General features: G+C 43.1%; 1 protein-coding gene across 1 annotated transcript in view; it reads right to left on the bottom strand.

Annotated features, from left to right (window-relative positions):
- Nucleotides 1-17,492: 17,492 nt before the first annotated feature.
- Nucleotides 17,493-23,563, bottom strand: part of LOC309567300 (uncharacterized protein) — a 43,264-nt gene continuing 37,193 nt past the window's right edge. Inside the window, exon 6 of the mRNA XM_082272707.1 lies at nucleotides 17,493-18,113. Within this exon, the coding sequence (XP_082128833.1) occupies nucleotides 17,775-18,113 (339 nt within the window). The 3' untranslated portion in view covers nucleotides 17,493-17,774. The remainder of the gene's footprint in view (nucleotides 18,114-23,563) is intronic.

Raw genomic sequence — 23,563 nt, 5'->3', positions numbered from 1 at the left:
ATGCCTGCAAATGTCTTAGTAGCTGTGATTGGCCGTCTGAAGCATGTGACCAAGTCTTTATAAGTTCGAGGCAGCCGCCGCAGCAGCGTCATTCTGCTGCTTAGCTAAGGGACAGAGCACACATCAATGTGCTGGCTGCTGATTAGGGAAAGATAGGCAGGAAAAAACCATTTGTGTCCGGATAGAATTGAGGGACAGGTCGGAGTGTTTAGGCAGGGCGAGTTGTAGGCATTTTAGGGATAGAGTCTGCTGAATTATAGGGTCAGTGTCTTCTACAAACTACAATCGATATTGCTGTGTGGGGGGTGGGGTGAATCTGCACTCAATCCTGATCTACGATCTCTTCTCAATCCTGTTAGGGACAGAGTCTGCTGAATTTTAGGGAAACTGTGTTCTACAAACTACAATCGATATTGCTGTGTGGTGTGGGATTGGAGATAGGCAGGTGTCAGTGATCCACATCCATTTTTCTGTGTGTGAGCTGCAGTGAACACAATCTTTTTGGGCTGCAGTGAACACAATCTTTTTGGGCTGCAGTGAACACAATCTTTTTGGGCTGCAGTGAACACAATCTTTTTGGGCTGCAGTGAACACAATCTTTTTGGGGTGCAGTGAACAAAATCTTTTTGGGGTGCAGTGAACACAATCCTTTTTGGTGTGCAGTGAACACAATCTTTGTGGGGTGCAGTGAACAAAATCCTTTGTGGGGTGCAGTGAACACAATCTTTTTGGGGTGCAGTGAACAAAATCCTTTTTGGGGTGCAGTGAACAACATCCTTTTTGGGGTGCAGTGAACACAATCTTTTTGGGGTGCAGTGAACAAAATCCTTTGTGGGGTGCAGTGAACACAATCTTTTTGGGGTGCAGTGAACACAATCTTTTTGGGGTGGAGTGAACAACATCCTTTTTGGGGTGCAGTGAACAAAATCCTTTTTGGGGTGCAGTGAACAAAATCATTTTTGGGGTGCAGTGAACACAATCTTTTTGGGGTGCAGTGAACACAATCTTTGTGGGGTGCAGTGAACACAATCTTTTTGGGGTGGAGTGAACAACATCCTTTTTGGGGTGCAGTGAACAACATCCTTTTTGGGGTGCAGTGAACACAATCTTTTTGGGGTGCAGTGAACACAATCTTTGTGGGGTACAGTGAACAGAATCTTTGTGGGGTGCAGTGAACACAATCTTTGGGGGGTACAGTGAACACAATCTTTTTGGGGTGCAGTGAACACAATCTTTGTGGGGTGCAGTGAACACAATCTTTTTGGGGTGGAGTGAACAAAATCATTTTTGGGGTGCAGTGAACAACATCCTTTTTGGGGTGCAGTGATCAAAATCCTTTTTGGGGTGCAGTGAACACAATCTTTTTGGGGTGCAGTGAACAAAATCCTTTGTGGGGTGCAGTGAACAGAATCTTTGTGGGGTGCAGTGAACACAATCTTTGGGGGGGTACAGTGAACACAATCTTTTTGGGGTGCAGTGAACACAATCTTTGTGGGGTACAGTGAACAGAATCTTTGTGGGGTGCAGTGAACACAATCTTTGGGGGGTACAGTGAACACAATCTTTTTGGGGTGCAGTGAACACAATCTTTGGGGGGTACAGTGAACACAATCTTTTTGGGGTGCAGTGAACACAATCTTTGTGGGGTGCAGTGAACACAATCTTTGGGGGGGTACAGTGAACACAATCTTTTTGGGGTGCAGTGAACAACATCCTTTTAGGGTGCAGTGAACACAATCTTTGTGGGGTGCAGTGAACAACATCCTTTTAGGGTGCAGTGAACACAATCTTTGTGGGGTACAGTGAACAGAATCTTTGTGGGGTGCAGTGAACACAATCTTTGGGGGGTACAGTGAACACAATCTTTGTGAGGTGCAGTGAACACAATCTTTGTGGGGTGCAGTGAACACAATCATTGTGGGGTGCAGTGAACTCAATCTTTGTGGGGTACAGTGAACACAATCTCATACTTCTGAAGATTTGAGGGTGCTGCCTGTTCCATACTCCCCCTACTCCTCATCTAGCCTTTTAGGGGTACAAACAATAGTAATTGGGGCCTAGTGTGGTTGTGTACGTGTGATATACATACACTTTTTTTGGATCATATTTTCTATTCCGCTATTTAATCAAAAACCTTTGGGGATCAGTTAAATTGGGGGATAGTCTGTGTTGGTACGTGTGAGAGAGATCCACCTTTCCAAGTTGTTGGGGTTCATCTCATACTTCTGAAGGTTTGAGGGTGCTGCCTGTTCCATACTCCCCCTACTCCTAGCCTTTTAGGGGTACAAACAATAGTAATTGGGGCCTAGTGTGGTTGTGTACGTGTGATATACATACACTTTTTTTGGATCATATTTTCTATTCCGCTATTTAATCAAAAACCTTTGGGGATCAGTTAAATTGGGGGATAGTCTGTGTTGGTACGTGTGAGAGAGATCCACCTTTCCAAGTTGTTGGGGTTCATCTCATACTTCTGAAGGTTTGAGGGTGCTGCCTGTTCCATACCCCCCCTACTCCTCATCTAGCCTTTTAGGGGTACAAACAATAGTAATTGGGGCCTAGTGTGGTTGTGTACGTGTGATATACATACACTTTTTTTGGATCATATTTTCTATTCCGCTATTTAATCAAAAACCTTTGGGGATCAGTTAAATTGGGGGATAGTCTGTGTTGGTACGTGTGAGAGAGATCCACCTTTCCAAGTTTTTGGGGTTCATCTCATACTTCTGAAGATTTGAGGGTGCTGCCTGTTCCATACCCCCCCTACTCCTCATCTAGCCTTTTAGGGGTACAAACAATAGTAATTGGGGCCTAGTGTGGTTGTGTACGTGTGATATACATACACTTTTTTTGGATCATATTTTCTATTCCGCTATTTAATCAAAAACCTTTGGGGATCAGTTAAATTGGGGGATAGTCTGTGTTGGTACGTGTGAGAGAGATCCACCTTTCCAAGTTGTTGGGGTTCATCTCATACTTCTGAAGGTTTGAGGGTGCTGCCTGTTCCATACCCCCCCTACTCCTCATCTAGCCTTTTAGGGGTACAAACAATAGTAATTGGGGCCTAGTGTGGTTGTGTACGTGTGATATACATACACTTTTTTTGGATCATATTTTCTATTCCGCTATTTAATCAAAAACCTTTGGGGATCAGTTAAATTGGGGGATAGTCTGTGTTGGTACGTGTGAGAGAGATCCACCTTTCCAAGTTGTTGGGGTTCATCTCATACTTCTGAAGGTTTGAGGGTGCTGCCTGTTCCATACTCCCCCTACTCCTCATCTAGCCTTTTAGGGGTACAAACAATAGTAATTGGGGCCTAGTGTGGTTGTGTACGTGTGATATACATACACTTTTTTTGGATCATATTTTCTATTCCGCTATTTAATCAAAAACCTTTGGGGATCAGTTAAATTGGGGGATAGTCTGTGTTGGTACGTGTGAGAGAGATCCACCTTTCCAAGTTGTTGGGGTTCATCTCATACTTCTGAAGGTTTGAGGGTGCTGCCTGTTCCATACTCCCCCTACTCCTAGCCTTTTAGGGGTACATACAATAGTAATTGGGGCCTAGTGTGGTTGTGTACGTGTGATATACATACACTTTTTTTGGATCATATTTTCTATTCCGCTATTTAATCAAAAACCTTTGGGGATCAGTTAAATTGGGGGATAGTCTGTGTTGGTACGTGTGAGAGAGATCCACCTTTCCAAGTTGTTGGGGTTCATCTCATACTTCTGAAGGTTTGAGGGTGCTGCCTGTTCCATACCCCCCCTACTCCTCATCTAGCCTTTTAGGGGTACAAACAATAGTAATTGGGGCCTAGTGTGGTTGTGTACGTGTGATATACATACACTTTTTTTGGATCATATTTTCTATTCCGCTATTTAATCAAAAACCTTTGGGGATCAGTTAAATTGGGGGATAGTCTGTGTTGGTACGTGTGAGAGAGATCCACCTTTCCAAGTTGTTGGGGTTCATCTCATACTTCTGAAGGTTTGAGGGTGCTGCCTGTTCCATACTCCCCCTACTCCTCATCTAGCCTTTTAGGGGTACAAACAATAGTAATTGGGGCCCAGTGTGGTTGTGTACGTGTGATATACATACACTTTTTTTGGATCATATTTTCTATTCCGCTATTTAATCAAAAACCTTTGGGGATCAGTTAAATTGGGGGATAGTCTGTGTTGGTACGTGTGAGAGAGATCCACCTTTCCAAGTTGTTGGGGTTCATCTCATACTTCTGAAGGTGTGAGGATGCTGCCTGTTCCATACTCCCCCTACTCCTAGCCTTTTAGGGGTACAAACAATAGTAATTGGGGCCTAGTGTGGTTGTGTACGTGTGATATACATACACTTTTTTTGGATCATATTTTCTATTCCGCTATTTAATCAAAAACCTTTGGGGATCAGTTAAATTGGGGGATAGTCTGTGTTGGTACGTGTGAGAGAGATCCACCTTTCCAAGTTTTTGGGGTTCATCTCATACTTCTGAAGGTTTGAGGGTGCTGCCTGTTCCATACACCCCCTACTCCTCATCTAGCCTTTTAGGGGTACAAACAATAGTAATTGGGGCCTAGTGTGGTTGTGTACGTGTGATATACATACACTTTTTTTGGATCATATTTTCTATTCCGCTATTTAATCAAAAACCTTTGGGGATCAGTTAAATTGGGGGATAGTCTGTGTTGGTACGTGTGAGAGAGATCCACCTTTCCAAGTTGTTGGGGTTCATCTCATACTTCTGAAGGTTTGAGGGTGCTGCCTGTTCCATACCCCCCCTACTCCTCATCTAGCCTTTTAGGGGTACAAACAATAGTAATTGGGGCCTAGTGTGGTTGTGTACGTGTGATATACATACACTTTTTTTGGATCATATTTTCTATTCCGCTATTTAATCAAAAACCTTTGGGGATCAGTTAAATTGGGGGATAGTCTGTGTTGGTACGTGTGAGAGAGATCCACCTTTCCAAGTTTTTGGGGTTCATCTCATACTTCTGAAGATTTGAGGGTGCTGCCTGTTCCATACCCCCCCTACTCCTCATCTAGCCTTTTAGGGGTACAAACAATAGTAATTGGGGCCTAGTGTGGTTGTGTACGTGTGATATACATACACTTTTTTTGGATCATATTTTCTATTCCGCTATTTAATCAAAAACCTTTGGGGATCAGTTAAATTGGGGGATAGTCTGTGTTGGTACGTGTGAGAGAGATCCACCTTTCCAAGTTGTTGGGGTTCATCTCATACTTCTGAAGGTTTGAGGGTGCTGCCTGTTCCATACCCCCCCTACTCCTCATCTAGCCTTTTAGGGGTACAAACAATAGTAATTGGGGCCTAGTGTGGTTGTGTACGTGTGATATACATACACTTTTTTTGGATCATATTTTCTATTCCGCTATTTAATCAAAAACCTTTGGGGATCAGTTAAATTGAGGGATAGTCTGTGTTGGTACGTGTGAGAGAGATCCACCTTTCCAAGTTGTTGGGGTTCATCTCATACTTCTGAAGGTTTGAGGGTGCTGCCTGTTCCATACTCCCCCTACTCCTCATCTAGCCTTTTAGGGGTACAAACAATAGTAATTGGGGCCTAGTGTGGTTGTGTACGTGTGATATACATACACTTTTTTTGGATCATATTTTCTATTCCGCTATTTAATCAAAAACCTTTGGGGATCAGTTAAATTGGGGGATAGTCTGTGTTGGTACGTGTGAGAGAGATCCACCTTTCCAAGTTGTTGGGGTTCATCTCATACTTCTGAAGGTTTGAGGGTGCTGCCTGTTCCATACTCCCCCTACTCCTAGCCTTTTAGGGGTACAAACAATAGTAATTGGGGCCTAGTGTGGTTGTGTACGTGTGATATACATACACTTTTTTTGGATCATATTTTCTATCCCGCTATTTAATCAAAAACCTTTGGGGATCAGTTAAATTGGGGGATAGTCTGTGTTGGTACGTGTGAGAGAGATCCACCTTTCCAAGTTGTTGGGGTTCATCTCATACTTCTGAAGGTTTGAGGGTGCTGCCTGTTCCATACCCCCCCTACTCCTCATCTAGCCTTTTAGGGGTACAAACAATAGTAATTGGGGCCTAGTGTGGTTGTGTACGTGCGAGATACATACACTTTTTTTGATCATATTTCCTATTCCGCTATTCAATAAAAACCTTTGAGGATCAATTGAATTGCGGGATAGTCTGTGTCGGTACGTGTGAGATCCACCTTTCCAAGTTTTTGGGGTTCATCTCATACTTCTGAAGATTTGAGGGTGCTGTCTGTTCCATACTCCTCCTACTCCTCATCCATCCTTTTAGGGGTAGAAACAATAGTAATTGGGGCCTAGTGTGGTTTTGTACGTGCGAGATACATACACTTTTTTGGATCATATTTCCTATTCCGCTATTCAATAAAAACCTTTCTAGGGCAAGATCTTAAATTACAGAAATATGAGGAGACCGTCAAATAAGGGCCGTGGCCTGGGTCGTGGTGCTGCTGGTAGAGCTCCTGTTGCAAGGAGAGGACGTGGTCGATCTGTGCCAGCTACACGCACAAGTGAAACACCTTCCTCAAGTGTGAGTAGGCGACAGAACCTGCATCAGTATTTGGTAGGGCATCAAACGCCCCTAGAAGTGATGAGGCCAGAACAAGTTGAGGCGATAGTAGATTGGTTTGCTGCTGACAGTGCCTCCAGTTCCTTCACATTGTCTCCCACCCAGTCTACTGCAGAAAGGTCAGAGTTGGCACCTGCAGCCAATGTCCAACCGTCTTTCACCTCACCCCCTTGCAAATCAGGCCAGCAGTCTGAGCCCCAAGCCATACAGCAGTCTCTTATTCTTTTTGAGGACTCTGTCAGCAGGGTTTCCCAGGGCCATCCACCTAGCCCTGCCCCAGAAGTGGAAGAGATTGAGTGCAGCGATGCCCAACCACTTATTTCTCAAGATGAGTACATGCAAGGATCATCGCAGCACGTCTCCGATGATGACGAAACGCAGGTGCCAACTGCTGCGGCGTTCAGCATTGTGGAGACCGACAAGGAGGGCAGGGGTGAAGACTGGGTGGAAGATGATGTGGAGGACGATGAGGTCCTCGACCCCACATGGAATGAACGTCATGCAGGTGACCTGAGTAGTTTGGAGGAAGAGGCGGTGGTCGCACAGAGCCACCAGCACAGCAGAAGAGGGAGCAGGGTGCAGAAGCAGAGCGGCCGTGCCCTAGACACTACGCCCGCTACTGCCCAACGCAGCAAGGGAACGAGCGCACCAAAGTCAGCTCAAAGGAGTTCTCTAGCGTGGAAGTTCTTTAGAAAATGTGCTGATGACAGGACACGAGTGGTTTGCACCCTGTGCAATCAGAGCTTGAAGCGAGGCATAAACCTTCTCAACCTGAGCACAACCTGCATGATCAGGCATCTAAGTGCAAAGCACGAGCTGCAGTGGAGTACACACCTTCAAAACCAAGAAACGTCTCTGGCTCATCCTGCTTCCTCTTCTGCTGCAGTCTCGGCCGCTCCAGCCACATCTGTAGTGATACCGGCACCTGCCACCCCGCAAACAGACGATCTGTCAGCAACACCACCACCTGGGTCACCAACAACCATCTCCACAATGTCCCGTGGAAGCGTTCAGCTTTCCATCTCCCAAACACTTGAGAGGAAGAGGAAGTACCCCCCTACCCACCCGCGATCCCTGGCCCTGAATGCCAGCATTTCAAAATTATTGGCCTTTGAAATGCTGTCATTCCGTCTGGTGGAGACGCACAGTTTTAAAAACCTTATGTCGGTGGCTGTCCCACAGTACGTCGTGCCCAGCCGCCACTACTTTTCCAGGCAAGCCATCCCTTCCCTGCACAACCAAGTGGGGGAAAATATCAGGTGTGCACTGCGCAACGCCATCTGTGCCAAGGTCCACCTAACTACGGATACGTGGACCAGTAAGCACGGTCAGGGGCGTTATATCTCCCTAACGGCACACTGGGTAAATGCAGTGGCGGATGGGCCTGAGGCGGATAGCAATTTGGCGCATGTCCTTCCACCACCGAGGATTGCAGGGCGCTTCAGTTTGCCTCCTGTTCCTAACTCCTCCTACTCCGCTTCCTCATCCTCTACCGCCTCCTCATCCGGACAGCGTAACACCTTCACCACCAACTTCAGCACGGCCAGGGGTAAACGACAGCAGGCAGTTTTACAACTTGCCTGTTTGGGGGACAAACCACACACCGCGCAGGAGTTGTGGAGGAGCATGGAACAGCAGACAAATGAGTGGTTGCTGCCAGCGAGCCTCAAGCCCGGCCTGGTGGTGTGCGATAACGGGCGAAATCTCATAGCAGCTCTGGGCCTAGCCGGTTTGACGCACATCCCTTGCCTGGCGCATGTGCTGAATTTGGTGGTGCAGAGGTTCCTTAAAAACTACCCCGATATGTCAGAGCTGCTGCAGAAAGTGCGGGCCGTTTGTGCGCACTTTCGGCGTTCTCACCCTGCTGCTGCTCGCCTGGCAGCGCTGCAGCGTAACTTCGGCCTTCCCGCTCACCGCCTCATATGTGACGTGCCCACAAGGTGGAACTCCACCTTGCACATGCTGGAAAGACTGTGCGAGCAGCAGCAGGCCATAGTGGAGTTTCAGCTGCAGCACGCACGCGTGAGTCGCTCTGCGGAACAGCACCACTTCACCACCAATAACTGGGCCTCCATGCGAGACCTGTGTGCCTTGTTGCGCTGTTTTGAGTACTCCACCAACATGGCCAGTGGCAATGACGCCGTTCTCAGCTTAACTATCCCACTTCTATGCCTCCTTGAAAAAACAATTCGGGCGATGATGGAAGAGGATGTGGCACAGGATGAGGAGGAGGAGGAGGATGAAGAGGTAACATTTCCAAGGCTTTCAGGGCAGTCATTCGCAAGGGGCTCCGAGGGTGGGTTCCTGCACACGCAAACGCCAGGGACGCAATTGTCCAGCAGGGGCACAGTTCTGGAGGATGAGGAGGATGAGGAGGAGGAGGAGCTGGAGGAGGAGATGGAACCATGTTCACAGCAGGGTGGCACCCAGGCCAGCTCATGGCCATCACTGGTGCGTGGCTGGGGGGATACAGAGGACACGGACGATACACCTCCCACAGAGGACAGCCTTTCGTTGCCTCTGGGCAGCCTGGCACACATGAGCGATTACATGCTGCAGTGTCTCCACAACGACCGCCGAGTTGCCCACATTCTAACTTGTGCTGATTACTGGGTGGCCACGCTGCTGGATCCCCGTTACAAGGACAACGTACCGTCCTTAATTCACTCACTGGAGCGCGATCGCAAGATGCGCGAGTACAAGCGCACGCTGGTAGACGCCATGCTGCTGGCATTCCCATCTGACAGCGGGGCCACAGTGGAAGCACAAGGCAGAGGAGGAGGAGGAGGAGGTCGCCAACGCAACCAGGGCACCGCCAGCACCTCAGAAGGCAGGGTTAGCATGGCCGAAATGTGGAAAAGCTTTGTCAGCACGCCACAACAAACAGCAGCACCAGCAGCTCAGATGGAACGTCTTAGCAGGAGGCAGCATTTTACCAACATGGTGGAGCAGTATGTGTGCACACGCCTACATGTAGTGAATGACGGGTCTGCCCCCTTCAACTTCTGGGTCTCCAAATTGGGCACATGGCCTGAGCTTGCCCTTTACGCCTTGGAGGTGCTGGCGTGCCCTGCAGCCAGTGTATTATCTGAACGGGTATTTAGCACGGCTGGGGGCGTTATAACAGACAAGCGCAGCCGCCTGTCCAGAGACAATGTGGACAAGCTCACGTTCATTAAAATGAACCAGGCATGGATCCCACGGGACTTTTCCGTACCTTATGCAGAATAGCAATGGATACCGACCTTACCCACCCATTGTTCCATTTTTGCTCTTTCTCACTCTTTTGGGGTGTACCCTCATTTAAAATTTTTGAAAAGAAGCAGTGTTGGCTACCTCGTCCTCCTCCTCAGGGCCAGATTAATGTAGGGGCTATTGGAGCTGCAGCTCCAGGCCCCTACCTTTTATATAGGCCCCGGGTTGGCCATATTCACTGTTACCGCTCTTCTGTCACTTGTAAACACAGAAGTCTGGCTTCTATGCTCGCTTCCCCAGGCAGCACCCTCAGAACCTCCCCACACAGCGTGAAGGCCGGACAAGGAGGGACAGTTGGCGATGCATGGATGTGTTTATGGGCTTCAGAGACAGCATCCCATGTTGAATTAGGCATGCATGGCTGCACCCTTCCTCCTCTGGGTGCATGGCAAGGCACGGCCCTTAAGGCCCTTCAAAATCCTCAGCACCAAGCCCATGATGCTGTTAATCCGGCCCTGGTCCTCCTCCACCGCCGCTTCCACCTACACCGCCCATAGGTGTGCGCAGCCTATTGCATTAAGGTGTGCACCCCAAAGTTGAAATACACATGCATGTGTTTGCCAGCAGGGAGAGTAATGTATCGGGGCCATGTACCTGTAGGCAAGGAGAAATAGAGCAGAGCAGGTCCCAGGGAGATCTTTCCCATCTCCTCACTGGCAATGCTATGTGCCCTAGGTGATTAGGGTGTGCCCAGGCACACCCAGCACACCCTGTGCGCACGCCTATGTCACCGCCACATCCACCACCACCTCAATCTCCCTCCTACTCCATATGGGCCTCGTCCTTCAGAGATGAAGAAGAACATTGTTTTATTTTTCTGTTTTTTTTTGTTGTTTTAAGTTATTTCCCTATCCACATTTGTTTGCAGAGCACTTGCCATGCTCTTAATTACGTTTTGCTGCCATTTGCAGCACTCTAGCCCTTTCCTTTGGTGTTTTAGAGCCATTTTAGTGCCTTAAAGTTCGGGTCCCCATTGACTTCAATGGGGTTCGGTGTCCGGGAAAAGTTCGGTAAAAGTCCGGGACACGGACCCGGACTTTTTTTTAAAGTTCGGCCGAACCCGTCGAACACGGACATCTAGGTGTCCGCTCAACCCTAGTTGTAACGTTACACCGCATCAGCTGTTGCCGCGGTTACATTAAAACATCTCGGCTGCAACATGAAATCATCTCTGCTCCTACCCCTGTGACTTCCCTGATCTCGGCTACTAAATGTAAAAGCGGTGGGTGTATGAAAATATAAATCAGGGAGATCTCGGCTCCATGATTTATATTTTCATAGACCCGCCGCCGCTTTTACATTTAGTAGCCGAGATCAAGGAAGTCACAGGGGTAGGAGCAGAGATGATTTCATGTTGCAGCCGAGATGTTTTAATGTGACCGCGGCAACAGCTGATGCGGTGTAACGTTACAAAACCCTACCCGTGAAAATTCCCTACCCTCCGGAGCTTTGAGCATGCGCACTGCTAAGCAGCTCAGCTGTTCAATGACGTAGGTGCACCGGAAGTGAGGAAGGTAGGGAATTTTCACGGGTAGGGTTTTTTCACGGAACACCTGGCTAATCTTTTTCTTCTTCCTGGAAAGTCTAATAACAAGTCGCTTGAAAATAGATAAGGATCCGACTTAGAGGTGACTCCCATTGAAGTCTATGTGCACAAGTCGGATACAGGTCGCCTTGAAGTAGTACAGGAACCTTTTCTGAAGTAGTACAGGAACCTTTTCTGAAGTCAAAGCGACTTCAGTAGTGCATATTAAGATGGCTCTCATTCATTTACATTGAATTTGTGATGAAGTCGTGTCCCAAGTCGGAGTAGTGTGAACCGGCTCTAAAGGCTCAATCTAATACCACATGGTTAAACAAACTTGAAGCTGTAAGAGATGTTTACATGCACCTTGACAAAATCAGTCATGCATTAACTAATCTAACAACCAGCTCCTTAACAAATGGGGAGACAGAGGCTTCCTCTCTATTGAAAAACATCATGGAATTTGAGTTTATCGTCATGTCTTGTTTCTGGTTTAAAATACTAAGCTATATTGATCGTGTCCATAAACTTCTTCAAAAACAAGGTGTTACAATTGATCTTTCGGTTAAGCATGTGACAGGTTTCGGAGCAATGGAGAACCTTAATTCTATGTTTGGTTTTCTACATGGTGCTCAGCTGAATACAACATTGACAGGGGAACTAAAAGAAAAGGCCAATGTATTAGGAAAAAAATTTAAAGAAGATATTGATAATACAGAACTCATTATAGAAGTAGGAAGATTCAAACATCATGCAATGGATGTAGACTTGAAAATGAAAATAGCTACACCTGCCTAACCCCAGAGCTTTTTTACAACTGGAACTTGGCTCAGGCCCTCTGCTCCCTGCTCACCACTATCACTTGTAAACACAGGGGTCTGGCTTCGGTGTTTACAAGTGACAGCTTCCATAGATCTGAACTCCTGAACGGCTCCGACGGAGTGCAGGAGGGGATGCAGGTGCCCGGGGTGCAGTGGGAATGCGGATACTCCTACTGGATGATTTCCCTGCAAGCGAGAGAGGCGAAGCCACCCACAGTATGCGGGGAGGTACTAGAGAAGAGGAGGGGTGAAATTGAGATGTGGATGGGGGATGCAGAGGTAAGCAGCTGTGGAAGAAGGCTGAACTCTGCACTCTATGTGTAGCGCACTTTCGAACTCTACACGTGGAGCACCCCTGAACTCTGCACTCTGTATGTAACCCCACCAAACCCTGCACTCTGTACATAATGCACTCCTGGTATTTAATGCCCATTTAAGACCCTTGCACTGTTATTGAAATTTGACCATACCCAATATTTGATGCAGTTTGGAAGGTGTATGTGTTGGGGGGAGGGGGTTTTGGGGGGGGGGAAGGGGGGTCAGGGTTAAGTTCCTGCCTGTACCTATTTTCTGAGAAAAAAAAGGCCTGTCTACAAGTATGGTCTTCAAGATGTTTACCCAAACATAACCACAATTCACAGACTTTTTCTTACAATGCCAGTTTCAGTTGCCTCAGTGAAAGAAGTTTCAAATTAAAACTGATAAAAACTTTTCTTTGTAGCACAATGGGCCAACAGAAATGGACTAATTTAAGCATTATCAATATAGAACTTTTCAGTTGTGTGTCATGCCGGCTAGCAGGGAGGAGCCTAACCCCAGCACAGGGAAAAGTTGAATTGTAGCCAGTCTGATAACACTGCAGTGACAACTGGATGTTTTCAACCACTTCCATAACGGGCCAAGTCTGGCACTCCGCTCCTACATGTAAAAATCATCATTTTCTGCCTAGAAAATTACTCAGAACCCCCAAATGTTATATATGTTTTTTTTTTTTTAGCAGAGACCCTAAGGACTAAAATGGAGGTTGTTGCAACTTTCTATGTTACACGGTAATTAACACGTTTTTTGGATGATTAAAAAAAAAAAAAAAAAAACACTTAAGCTAGCCAAATTTTTTGCATAATGTGAAAGATGATGCTTTACCCTGAGTAAATAGATATCTAACATGTCACGCTTTAAAATTGCACACACTCGTGGAATGGAGCCAAACTTCGGTACTTAAAAATCTCCATAGGCAAAGCTTTAACATTTTTTACAAGTTACCTGTTGGGAGTTACAAAGGAAGTCTTGGGCTAGAATTATTGCTCTCACTGTAATGTTCACAGTGATACCTCACATGTGTGGATTTAACCCCGTTTACATATGTGGGTGCGACGTGCGTAAGCGTTCACTTTTACGTGCGAGTGAGTGGGGGACAGGGGCACTAAACATTTTTTTTTTACATTATTGTTTATTTATTTATTTTTTTACACTTTCCCTTTCAGTTCAACATAAACTGCAGTCTTTTCCTACATTCCTAGTCCCTAACTTTAAGCTTGTGGCTGCCCCAGCGTACCTGCATAGGATGACTGTCCATACTTGGTAGAATCCATAGGGGATTTCTTCCAGAAGACGTCCTAGCAGTATTCCCTAATAGCGGGAATTCTGATCCTGGCATGGCACTGGTAATCCAGATTCTGGTGACAAGCAGCACATTTCTCCAGCTCTAAGTCCCAGGCCCCAGGCACCCTCGATGCAGACCCCCTTTTACTTTTATGACACACGGAACCAGTGGGTCAAACCCAGCAAAACATGCCTAAAGAAAAACCTGGAAACATAGTTAACCATACCCTTTCCAGTTGGGGCGGCATTAACCTCTTCCTGCCTACAAATCTGTCACCCAGCTTATATGGCTATAGTTAACCCACTTTATGGGACACAAAGCTTAACCTTAAAAAGACCATGGATTAGAAGAGACTTTTACTCCATGCATAACTCAAACTCTAGGGGTGTGCCTATTTTGGTTAACAGAAAATCTTTATTGCAAAATACATATCAAACCTATTATTCTTGTAGCAATTTACAATCTCCCAAATGTAGACAGGAATCTGTTTAAAGATATTAAGCACAAACTCTTCTCCCTATCCCCTGATCCTTCCCTTTTTCTGTGAGATTTCAATCTTAATTTGGACCCCTTGATTTGCAGAATGTCTCCCCTCCTTGAGGAATGTGTCCCCATGTGACAATAGGAGTATCCTAGTTGGTGATGAGATAAATGTACTTAGGTACATTCTGAAGGAGGTTTGCTAAATTGCTAAATTTTGCTGAACATTAATCTGAAGTCAATATAAGCTAAACAGCCAGAACAGGGTCATCCGGTGCCAAACTGCACCCTTTTACTGGGTGGAGGATGGGATGGAGCTAATAGCACTAAAATATATGAATGTGTGTGGTATGTGCAGAAATAATTTCAATATTCATGGTACACTACAAGGAACTGAAAAATGTAATATTGGTGTACAAATATGGGGCTAACAGTGGCAAAGGAAAAAATGTCCCTGCTTAGGTGGTGCCACTGGAAGGAAAAAAGTTCCTGCGTGGGTGGTGTCACCAGGCGGTGTTGGTGGTGTCACCAGGAGGAAAAAAATGTCCCTGTCCTGTATTGGTGGTATTACTGAAAGGAAAACTGTACCTGTTTAGATGATGTTGCTAAGAGGAAAAATGGTGCTGCATTAGTTTCAGTTGGGAAAAAACTGCTCCTGCATTGGTGTTGTCAGTCTGAGTCTGCTTTGGATGCTTTGAGGGTAGGAGAGCTGGGAGGTAGGCTTGGCAAGGAAACCGCAGTGAGCACTTTTTCCCCTCTGGAGCCATACCTGTCCATATATTGTCAATGTGGACTTGTCAATTGTGTGTGATGTCTATATTTAATTTACAGTTTTTTTGTGAATGTATAACCAAGGGTAATAAGTAAGGGGTAACTCTTATTTATTCACATGGGGGATGGTACATGGGGACCCCCCCCCTTATCTACATATTCCGATAAGCCCCTCACCATTAGACTCCTGCAACCACCAGGCCAGGGTTGTACAGAAGATGCCTTTGATCGCTTCAACATGATTGAAGTAAATGTGGTGAACATCAAGTTGCAATTGACAGCTCCCAGAAAAATGTAAACAAAGAAGCTAACATCATTGACCAAATATGGTCTAATCTGAATGCCATTGCCAGTTTTGGCTGGACTTTAAGAAAGTGAATGAAATAGTTTAAAGGAGAAGTATAGCCAAAGCTTTTTTGGCTATACTCCTCCTGGGCATCACATGAGTGCAGTTTGTTCTGCATTCATGTGAGCCATTTTCAGCTGACAGTGGGCCAGAGCCTGCTGTTGGCTGATGTCACAGACCTGGTCCAGATTTGGACCATATGATTAAGATCTATCCAGAAGCCTAGATCAGCACCTGGCTCAGCCTCTCAGCGATCCACTGAAATCCAGCTGCCCCTGCCCACTCCACAACCCATTGCTCCAGTGAGCACTGAAGGGTTCAGAGCACAGAGCCGGTGAGTGACAGTCACCGATCTCTGCTCAGAGCGGAGGGGGAGAATTGAGCAATTGGGAGTGTTTAATCGCTCAGTGCAGAGATGGTGGGGGACAGATGCAGCATCAGATCCATGTTGTCCCCACCTAGGTAAGTATAAATGTGTTTTTTTTTTTTTTTCAAAGATCATAGTTCTCTTTCAATAATGTCACACAGCTATTTAAAGCATTGATGAAAACACCAGACTCTTAAATATATAGCAAATAGTTTATTCTATATTTTAATACCATGCGTTAAGAAGTAACAATAAGAAGCTAAATAAAAAATCAAATTGGCTGCAAATAATCCAAGGCTGTCAATCCAGGCTGTTAGTAGAAACCTGCTTATATCAAGAGTAATTTTAGTTAAAAAATTATTCATTGTAGGCCCAAAATGATTGCAGATAGAATCACTCTGCCACATTAATTACATAAAAATATGATGCAAGATATATAGATAGTATACCATTTTTACCTTGTAGTTTAAAATGTAACTCTAGGTAAATTAAAAGTTAATTTCTATGCTGTAATCTGTCACTTTCATAAACACAGCAGTTCCTCTTCTTCTGAGCATCCTCCATAACAACACTGTAACTAATCATGTAATTATAGCAAACAAACCTTCCATTTTTTCCAATTCTCCTAAACAGTATAACTGCTCTATACCATTTGCACTTGTTTAGAACCTCCCATTTAGGAGATAGTTGCCATCCACAGGGCAGGAAGAGGTAAAAGTCTGCAATGATTTTCGCTAAAATCCTTGCAATAAATGTGGACCTATCACAATAAAATGTTTTCCCTTTCAGTGGTAAGTATTCATGTTCTATGAATGCACTATATAGAGACTGCATGTGCAATATTTACTTATATCCTTTTAAAATTGTAATGGCATTCAACATTTGCTACAAAAAAGTTAGATATGTATAAAACAACCCGTGAAAACTGGCATTTAATCCAGCCTTAATTTACTATTTATTTGTTATGTGCTAATGCTTTTCTACTAATATATAAATGTAATACTAATATATAAATTAAAAAAGCCAAAAATGACCCCAAAATATTAAAAACCACAATTATGCTATCCTGAGAAAGTGGCGTCTTTGTCATCCTTCCTTTGTAAATTATACATTTTGCCCTGTGAAGCTTGACTCAGAAACAACAAACATTTCAGCAATAAAACATTTTTTTAAAAAGAAATACATTAATATAAAACAGCAAAATGGTAAATAGGGAAAGTAGATTTGGCTTTTTTTTCCAAGTAAAATTGAAAAAGACAACCTCAAAAAAGTAATTTTTGTTTTTCCCGACCTTTTAAAAATACTGTAAGATCCTCATAAGGCAGCAAACTATAGTAATGTTTTCCTTTTGCGTTGATCAATTCCTGATGTGTGTATTTATGAATTACTATTATACCCAATTTGATTATTGTTGTAACCAGCCAAATGACCATGATGTTCATGTGTCTCTGTACCTTGAAGCTTTAGGGTTCCAATAAACATACTGAACAAGAAAAAAGTATAATGTATGCCCAGTGAGAAATGTTTTTAGGTTATGTGTTACCATACATTACTTTAACCAGTTATCTACAATAGTATATAAAGTTTTTTTTCTGTTTCTATATTAAGGAACATCTCAACATCTTTTACTGGACACAATGTATACTTCAGAAGCCTAGATAAGAAAAAATATATGGGGAACAGAAATAAGATATAATTTCAGAAGTTACTTACAAATAAAACTTAAGCTTTATTTTAACTATTAACAGGCTCCTTCATTGATGATGGTTTGTTAACAAAGAGTAGTAAGATACCTGAGCTGGTTCCGTAAATGCATTGGAAAGTTATGGAACCTTTTCTTATATAAATACATGAAATGTAGTTCCTGGGAATTCAAGAATGCGGCATTGTAATTCCATTGTCATTCTCAGGATTGTAATATCCAGAGTGAATGTTAAATAATCTATAATTTGTGGCTTAACCTTTTAACATTTCTTGTTTTTCTCTTGGTTTGGTGGTATTTTTATTGATAGTAATGATAGTGGTGAGCATAGAGTTGTTGTCTGTAATATTCTTCATATCTTCTGTAATAGTCACCTTTATCGTATCCATAAGGGTCATGAGGGTCATATTGCTCATTGTACCTGTTATCAGGATAATATGGAGCAGCAGCGTTTTCAGCACCCCCATTGCTTCCCTCCTCATTACCTAAGATTTCATTGGTTCCACCATTATTATCATGTGCCTCAGTGGTAGAAGCAATGGTGGCAGCTTGTGTTGGCTGAAGTTCAGTGCTGCTCTCGCTGGCTGTGCTTGGCTGCTCAGTATCTGTCTCATTCTGACTTGCAGTGCTGTCTTCAACCTAATGATTATGAAAAATACAAGAAAGATAAAATAATTATACCTACAGAATTTAAATCACCCCATGGCAACGCATTGTATATATATTTACCGTAGTAGATCTCGCGATCACAAAATGTTTTTATATATCTGTTATCGGACTGTGTAAAGAAGGGTTATGTCCATAACTATGTTTTCTATTAGTATCTTACCAATTCCACGCACCCAAATGTCATACTTCAGTTATAGGTCTGGTAGGCTAAATACCCAGCTAGCCTTTTATTTATATTTGAGATACTGGTGGCAAACCATGTCTGCCTTAGTTCCTAGCTCTGTTCCTGCTCATCTTGAAGTCTTCACCATTCATGTCCATCTTGGGTGTCACCACTTATTCTCCTGCATTAGCCATAGGAGAATTAAAAAATTAATCAGGGAGATGAAGACCCCCCTTATGCTGAACATGGCAGTTGTGCAGACCCAGATCTAATTACTTAAATTTCAAAAAGATATACTGTCCGTGATACTTTTTTTATTTGCACTAACATACAATTTTTTGAGTACTGCTTGGATCTTGAAGAAGGGGACATACCCCGAAAGCTTGTCCTGAAAAATTGTATATTAGTGCAAATAAAAAAAGTATCACGCACAGTACTCAATTGTCTCTGTCGCAAGTGCACTAATACGGCTACAATGACCTCAAACAAAAAGATATACATTACTGTTAGGTAGCAGAACTTTCCTGTATCCACTAAACAGTTTTGGGTGGACTAGTTTGCTAGCAATTCAGAATATCTTGCATTTAAATATTTGTTAACGTAATTTACAAAGTTGTTTATAGGGAAGTACCATTGTAGAATTCATAACATGCAATAAGGCACTGTCATGGTTCCAAATGTATACTAGATGATAAAAGCATGGATGCTGGGAAAGCAAAATGCAGGGATATGCTTCAAAGGAGTTAACCTCCCTGGCGGTAATCCCGAGCGTGACTCGGGGTTGATTTTTCATACCAGGATCGGTAACCCCGAGTCACGCTCGGGGTGGATGTGCAGAGAGCGCAGCGGTGTTCTCTTACCTTCTCCTGGCGATCCAGCGATGATCTCTCATTGCTGTGACCGCCAGCCGAGATCCCCGCCGCTCTCCGTCGGTCTCCGTCGGTATGATCACTTCCTAGTTCCGTTCCCTGCAGCAGCAATGCTGCATGGGAGTGGAACTAGGGAGGGAAATGAAAAAAAAAAAAAAAAAGTTGCACAAAACACAAACACATAACACATTTTATATTATATATATATATATATATGTATATATGTATATATATATATATGCACACACACACATATATGTATATATATATATATATATATATATATATATATATATATATATAAATACCTATATACACATACATATATATATATATATAAAATTATATTATTGATTCGATCATGATTCATGCGTTATATATATATTATATATATATACACATATATATATATAATATATAATGCATGAATTATAATCTAATCAATAATATAATTTTATTATATATATTATGTAATAAAATTATATTATTGATTCGATTATAATTCATGCGTTTGTGTTTCAAATTTATCACATCTGGGATGTCTACTAGAGTCTTGTTTTGGTCAGGTTTAAGTCAGTAATTACTAAGAATTGTAGGCCTATAATACATAACGCCAAATTTCCATGAAAAGAATTGTACCGCTTTTGGTATGTAATTCCTGACAGAATCATACCGCCAGGGAGGTTAAAGAGATTTGGGAGTAATTTTGAGTAATACCTGGACACACACTTTAATGTAAGCTATAATGGTTTTGTTTCAGTTTTAGGTTTTTTATTAATATATTGTGTTTATTGAAACTTTGCAGAAAAATAAACTAAAGGAGTTTGCTTGTAAAAACCTTAAATAATATTTTGGTGTATTTCCAAGTATCCAATCATCATGTTTAGTTAGCTATGAAGGGCCAGAATATTTTTATCATAGTAAAGCTGCTGTTTTAATAAATCTATTAATATAATTTTTTTTCTATTTATTTGGAGTAAGATAGCATGATACCTGCTTTGAGGTACAACCTTCTAATTTAGGGTAAGTAGCTGATTTATAAAAATGTGTTTATAAAAAATGACGCAAATAGCTAAATTTCTCTCTCTCATTTAACATTGATGATTTTTTTGTCCATATGCTTCTTACATTAGTAAATACTTAGGAAAGTATATCAAATTTACGTTTTAAACTTTTTTTTCTTATATTACATTAAGTTACTTCCTGGTGTCTTGCCTAGGCAAATGATGTCAGGATAGTTCAGGAGGGGAGGAGGAGGAGTTATCACAGCTAAGCACACCCTCCTGCCTGCATGCCTGAGCTAAGAACAGATGGATTCCACAAAGTAAATGCTACATGAGCCATCTGTCCTTACTCACGTTGGCCATGGCCAGAAATGCTAGGGGAATGTTTTTCAAAGTGATTTAGGCTTTGAATATTAAAAATGAATCAAATAGCATTTCTGTTTTGTATTGCCCAGATGCAATGTTGTTCCACTTTATGCTGTTGTCTATACAAACACAACAGTTTTTATTCTGAGCACGGAATCCACAACTTGCAATGGGCATTTTTCTTAGCCTTCATTTCAATATTTTAACTGTTAGGTATGCAGAAAAAAATAACACTACAGTAAAAAATAGGTCTATCCTAAACATACAAGTCAGAAGTTAGATTAATTTGAAACTATTTGGGGAATTATTTGAACTTAGATTTGGCTTGGTAGGAGTAACAATCTATCCCCAATTTTTCTGTGTTGTGTCCCTGGGGGGAGAAACGAGCGTGCGGTTAAAGAAAATGGTACTTTCCAGAATTAGTTGGCAATTAGAAAGAATGTTTTCAAACCTAGGGCTTAACGCCTAACTTTGGCTTAGTACATATTATACATATGGGAATGCTATTAGAATTTATGGGGCCATATACAGCTTATCTGACAGGGCAACTCAGAAAATATCAAAAATATATTGTCAGTAAAAATACAATAAAATCATTATTAGCAGACACAAACATAACATAACTGACAAAATCCCTGCTAAATCTAAAAGAGAAAAATGTATTGAGGTAATAATCCTCTCTGTGTAAATGAGGTCTTGGGATTCATTCACATAGCTGCTGTGGCCAGTACAGTGTACATTTTTTTTTTTTTAAATGTGACTATTGCTGTGTGCATGCAGCCTATGTTACGCTATGGGGATGTAGCAGCTGTACTAATACAGACAGAGGCCCCTGTTCATTCATAAACCAAAGCATTGTAAACACAGTTTACTATGCTTTAGTTATGAATGGACACAGGAGTGATTGGTACAGATCACCTACTGTGTTTATTAAGAAAAGGAACGGTCAGGTAAATTACATTTTTCTCCTGCTCTTCATCTCCCTGTGTACCTGCAGTAGCCAGTAGTAGTGGGCAGCATGCAGAGACGTGGGCGTGACTTGCATATGTATCCCGGCAAATTTTTAAATACCGACCCAATTTACATACAAATTCCTGAATGATGTACATATAATTACTGGAAAATTTGCACATAAATGCCGACCCTATTTATATATAAATGTCGGTGCGGTTTGTACATGAGCTATCTGTACACAGCACACAGTAGATGGGCAAGTACAGGAACGATGCCCTGTGTGTCTCTCCCTCCAGCAGCTGAAAGCTGGGGGGAGGGAGAGGTGTAGGGGGCATTGTTCTGTAAATAACCCCCACTGCTGACCGATCCCCTCACTGTCCAGGCCCTCCTGTGTTTCGGGCCCTCTACAGGAGGACCGGTGGTACCCCCCTATCGGCAGCCTTGTATATAAATATTATTTGCAAGGTCCAAAAAAAAGGTCATCTCTCTGCAGTTCTCTCTTTTACTGTCACCTGCAAACCTTTCTGCTATCCAGTCTTGGTTCTCTTCTGGGTTGAATGACACTCAGCTTCATTCAATTTGCTTCCTGTGAGCCCAGGGTGTCAAGAACCTAAACTGTGGAACATGTTATCAAGTATCCCTGGAATCACAGGAGAACAATGGCACTCTGCAGCATTTAGGAACTGCCCACTGCTAGAGAAAGAGCCATGATGTCAAGTGACCAGACCATAGCCTGCATGATTTGAGGTATGCATACAGTATTTTTTTTTTTTTCAATTCATGAAACTAGGGGGTTCAGAGAGAGAAAAGGGAGGAGGAGGGAGATGAAAATACTGAATTGTGCTGTAACTATATAAAGAAAGAGAATATTTTGTGCTATGGCTGATGTTATCTTAAAAAAAGTTATCAGCACAATACTCAGGTATAAAGTATAACAGCATGGAAAAACCAAAAGTGTGCAGCGCTGCAAATTTATATCACCTAGAATAAAATAGGAGTAAAATAAACCTCATACAAAAAAACATCAAATCACATGCAATAAACCCCCAAAAATGATATACATATAAGTGGTTAAATTATAGTACATAAAAAATTGAAACCAAAGTAAATGGCAAAGTGCAAGGAACAGTTTTACCACTTTACCGCTGAGTACCGTAGTACTACTGCGGCAAAGTGGCTCGTTATCGTCTGACGACGTAGACCTACGTCGCCAGACTCCTCCCCCTGTAGGCGGCGCTCGCGTGCCGCCGGAGGCGCGCTCCCGCTGTTTTCATTCACAGCGGGAGTCGGGCCAGGGGAGGAGCAGCGGCGATCGCCGCTGCTCTGCCCCGATCGTCGGGGAATCCAGTTTGAAGATCCGCCCGCCTGTGTAAACAGAGCGGGCGGATCTCCTAAGTGACAGGGAGTGACAGATCGGAGTGTTCAGCATAGCTGAACATCCGATCTGTCCCTGGCTCACACAGTCACCTCCCCCCCCACACGTCAGTAAGCACCAGGCATACATTAACCCCTCCCTCTTCGATAAAATTAACCCCTTCCCTGCCAGTGTCATTTTTACAGTAACAGTGCATATTTATAGCACTGATTACTGCAGTAATGTCACTGGTACCCCCAAAAGTGTCAAAAATGTCAGTCAAGGGTCCGATCTGTCCGCCGCAATGTCGCAGTCCCGCAAAAAAAATCGCAGATCGCCGCCATTACGCGTTAAAAAAAACCCACCAAAAATGACAGAAATCTTTCCCATAGTTAGTAAACGCAATAACTTTTGCGCAAACCAATCAAAATACGCTTATTGCAATTTTTTTTACCAAACATGGGTAGCAGAAAACAAATTGGCCAAAAATTTAAAAAAAAATAGTTTTTTACATCTTTTTTGGGTGGAATTTCATATAAAAAAATGTTAAAAATATTGTTATTTTTTCAAAATAAACGCTTTTTTTTGTTTATAGCGCAAAAAGTAAAAATCGCACAGGTGATCAAATGCCACCAAAAGAAAGCTCTGTTTGTGGGAAAAAAAGGACGTAAATTTCGTTTGGGTACGGCGTTGCATGACTGCGCAATTGT

Source organism: Pelophylax lessonae (genome assembly GCF_965119305.1).
Source record: "Pelophylax lessonae genome assembly, chromosome: 1".
NCBI lineage: Eukaryota > Metazoa > Chordata > Amphibia > Anura > Ranidae > Pelophylax > Pelophylax lessonae.
This window is presented reverse-complemented; position numbering and strand designations above follow the sequence as displayed.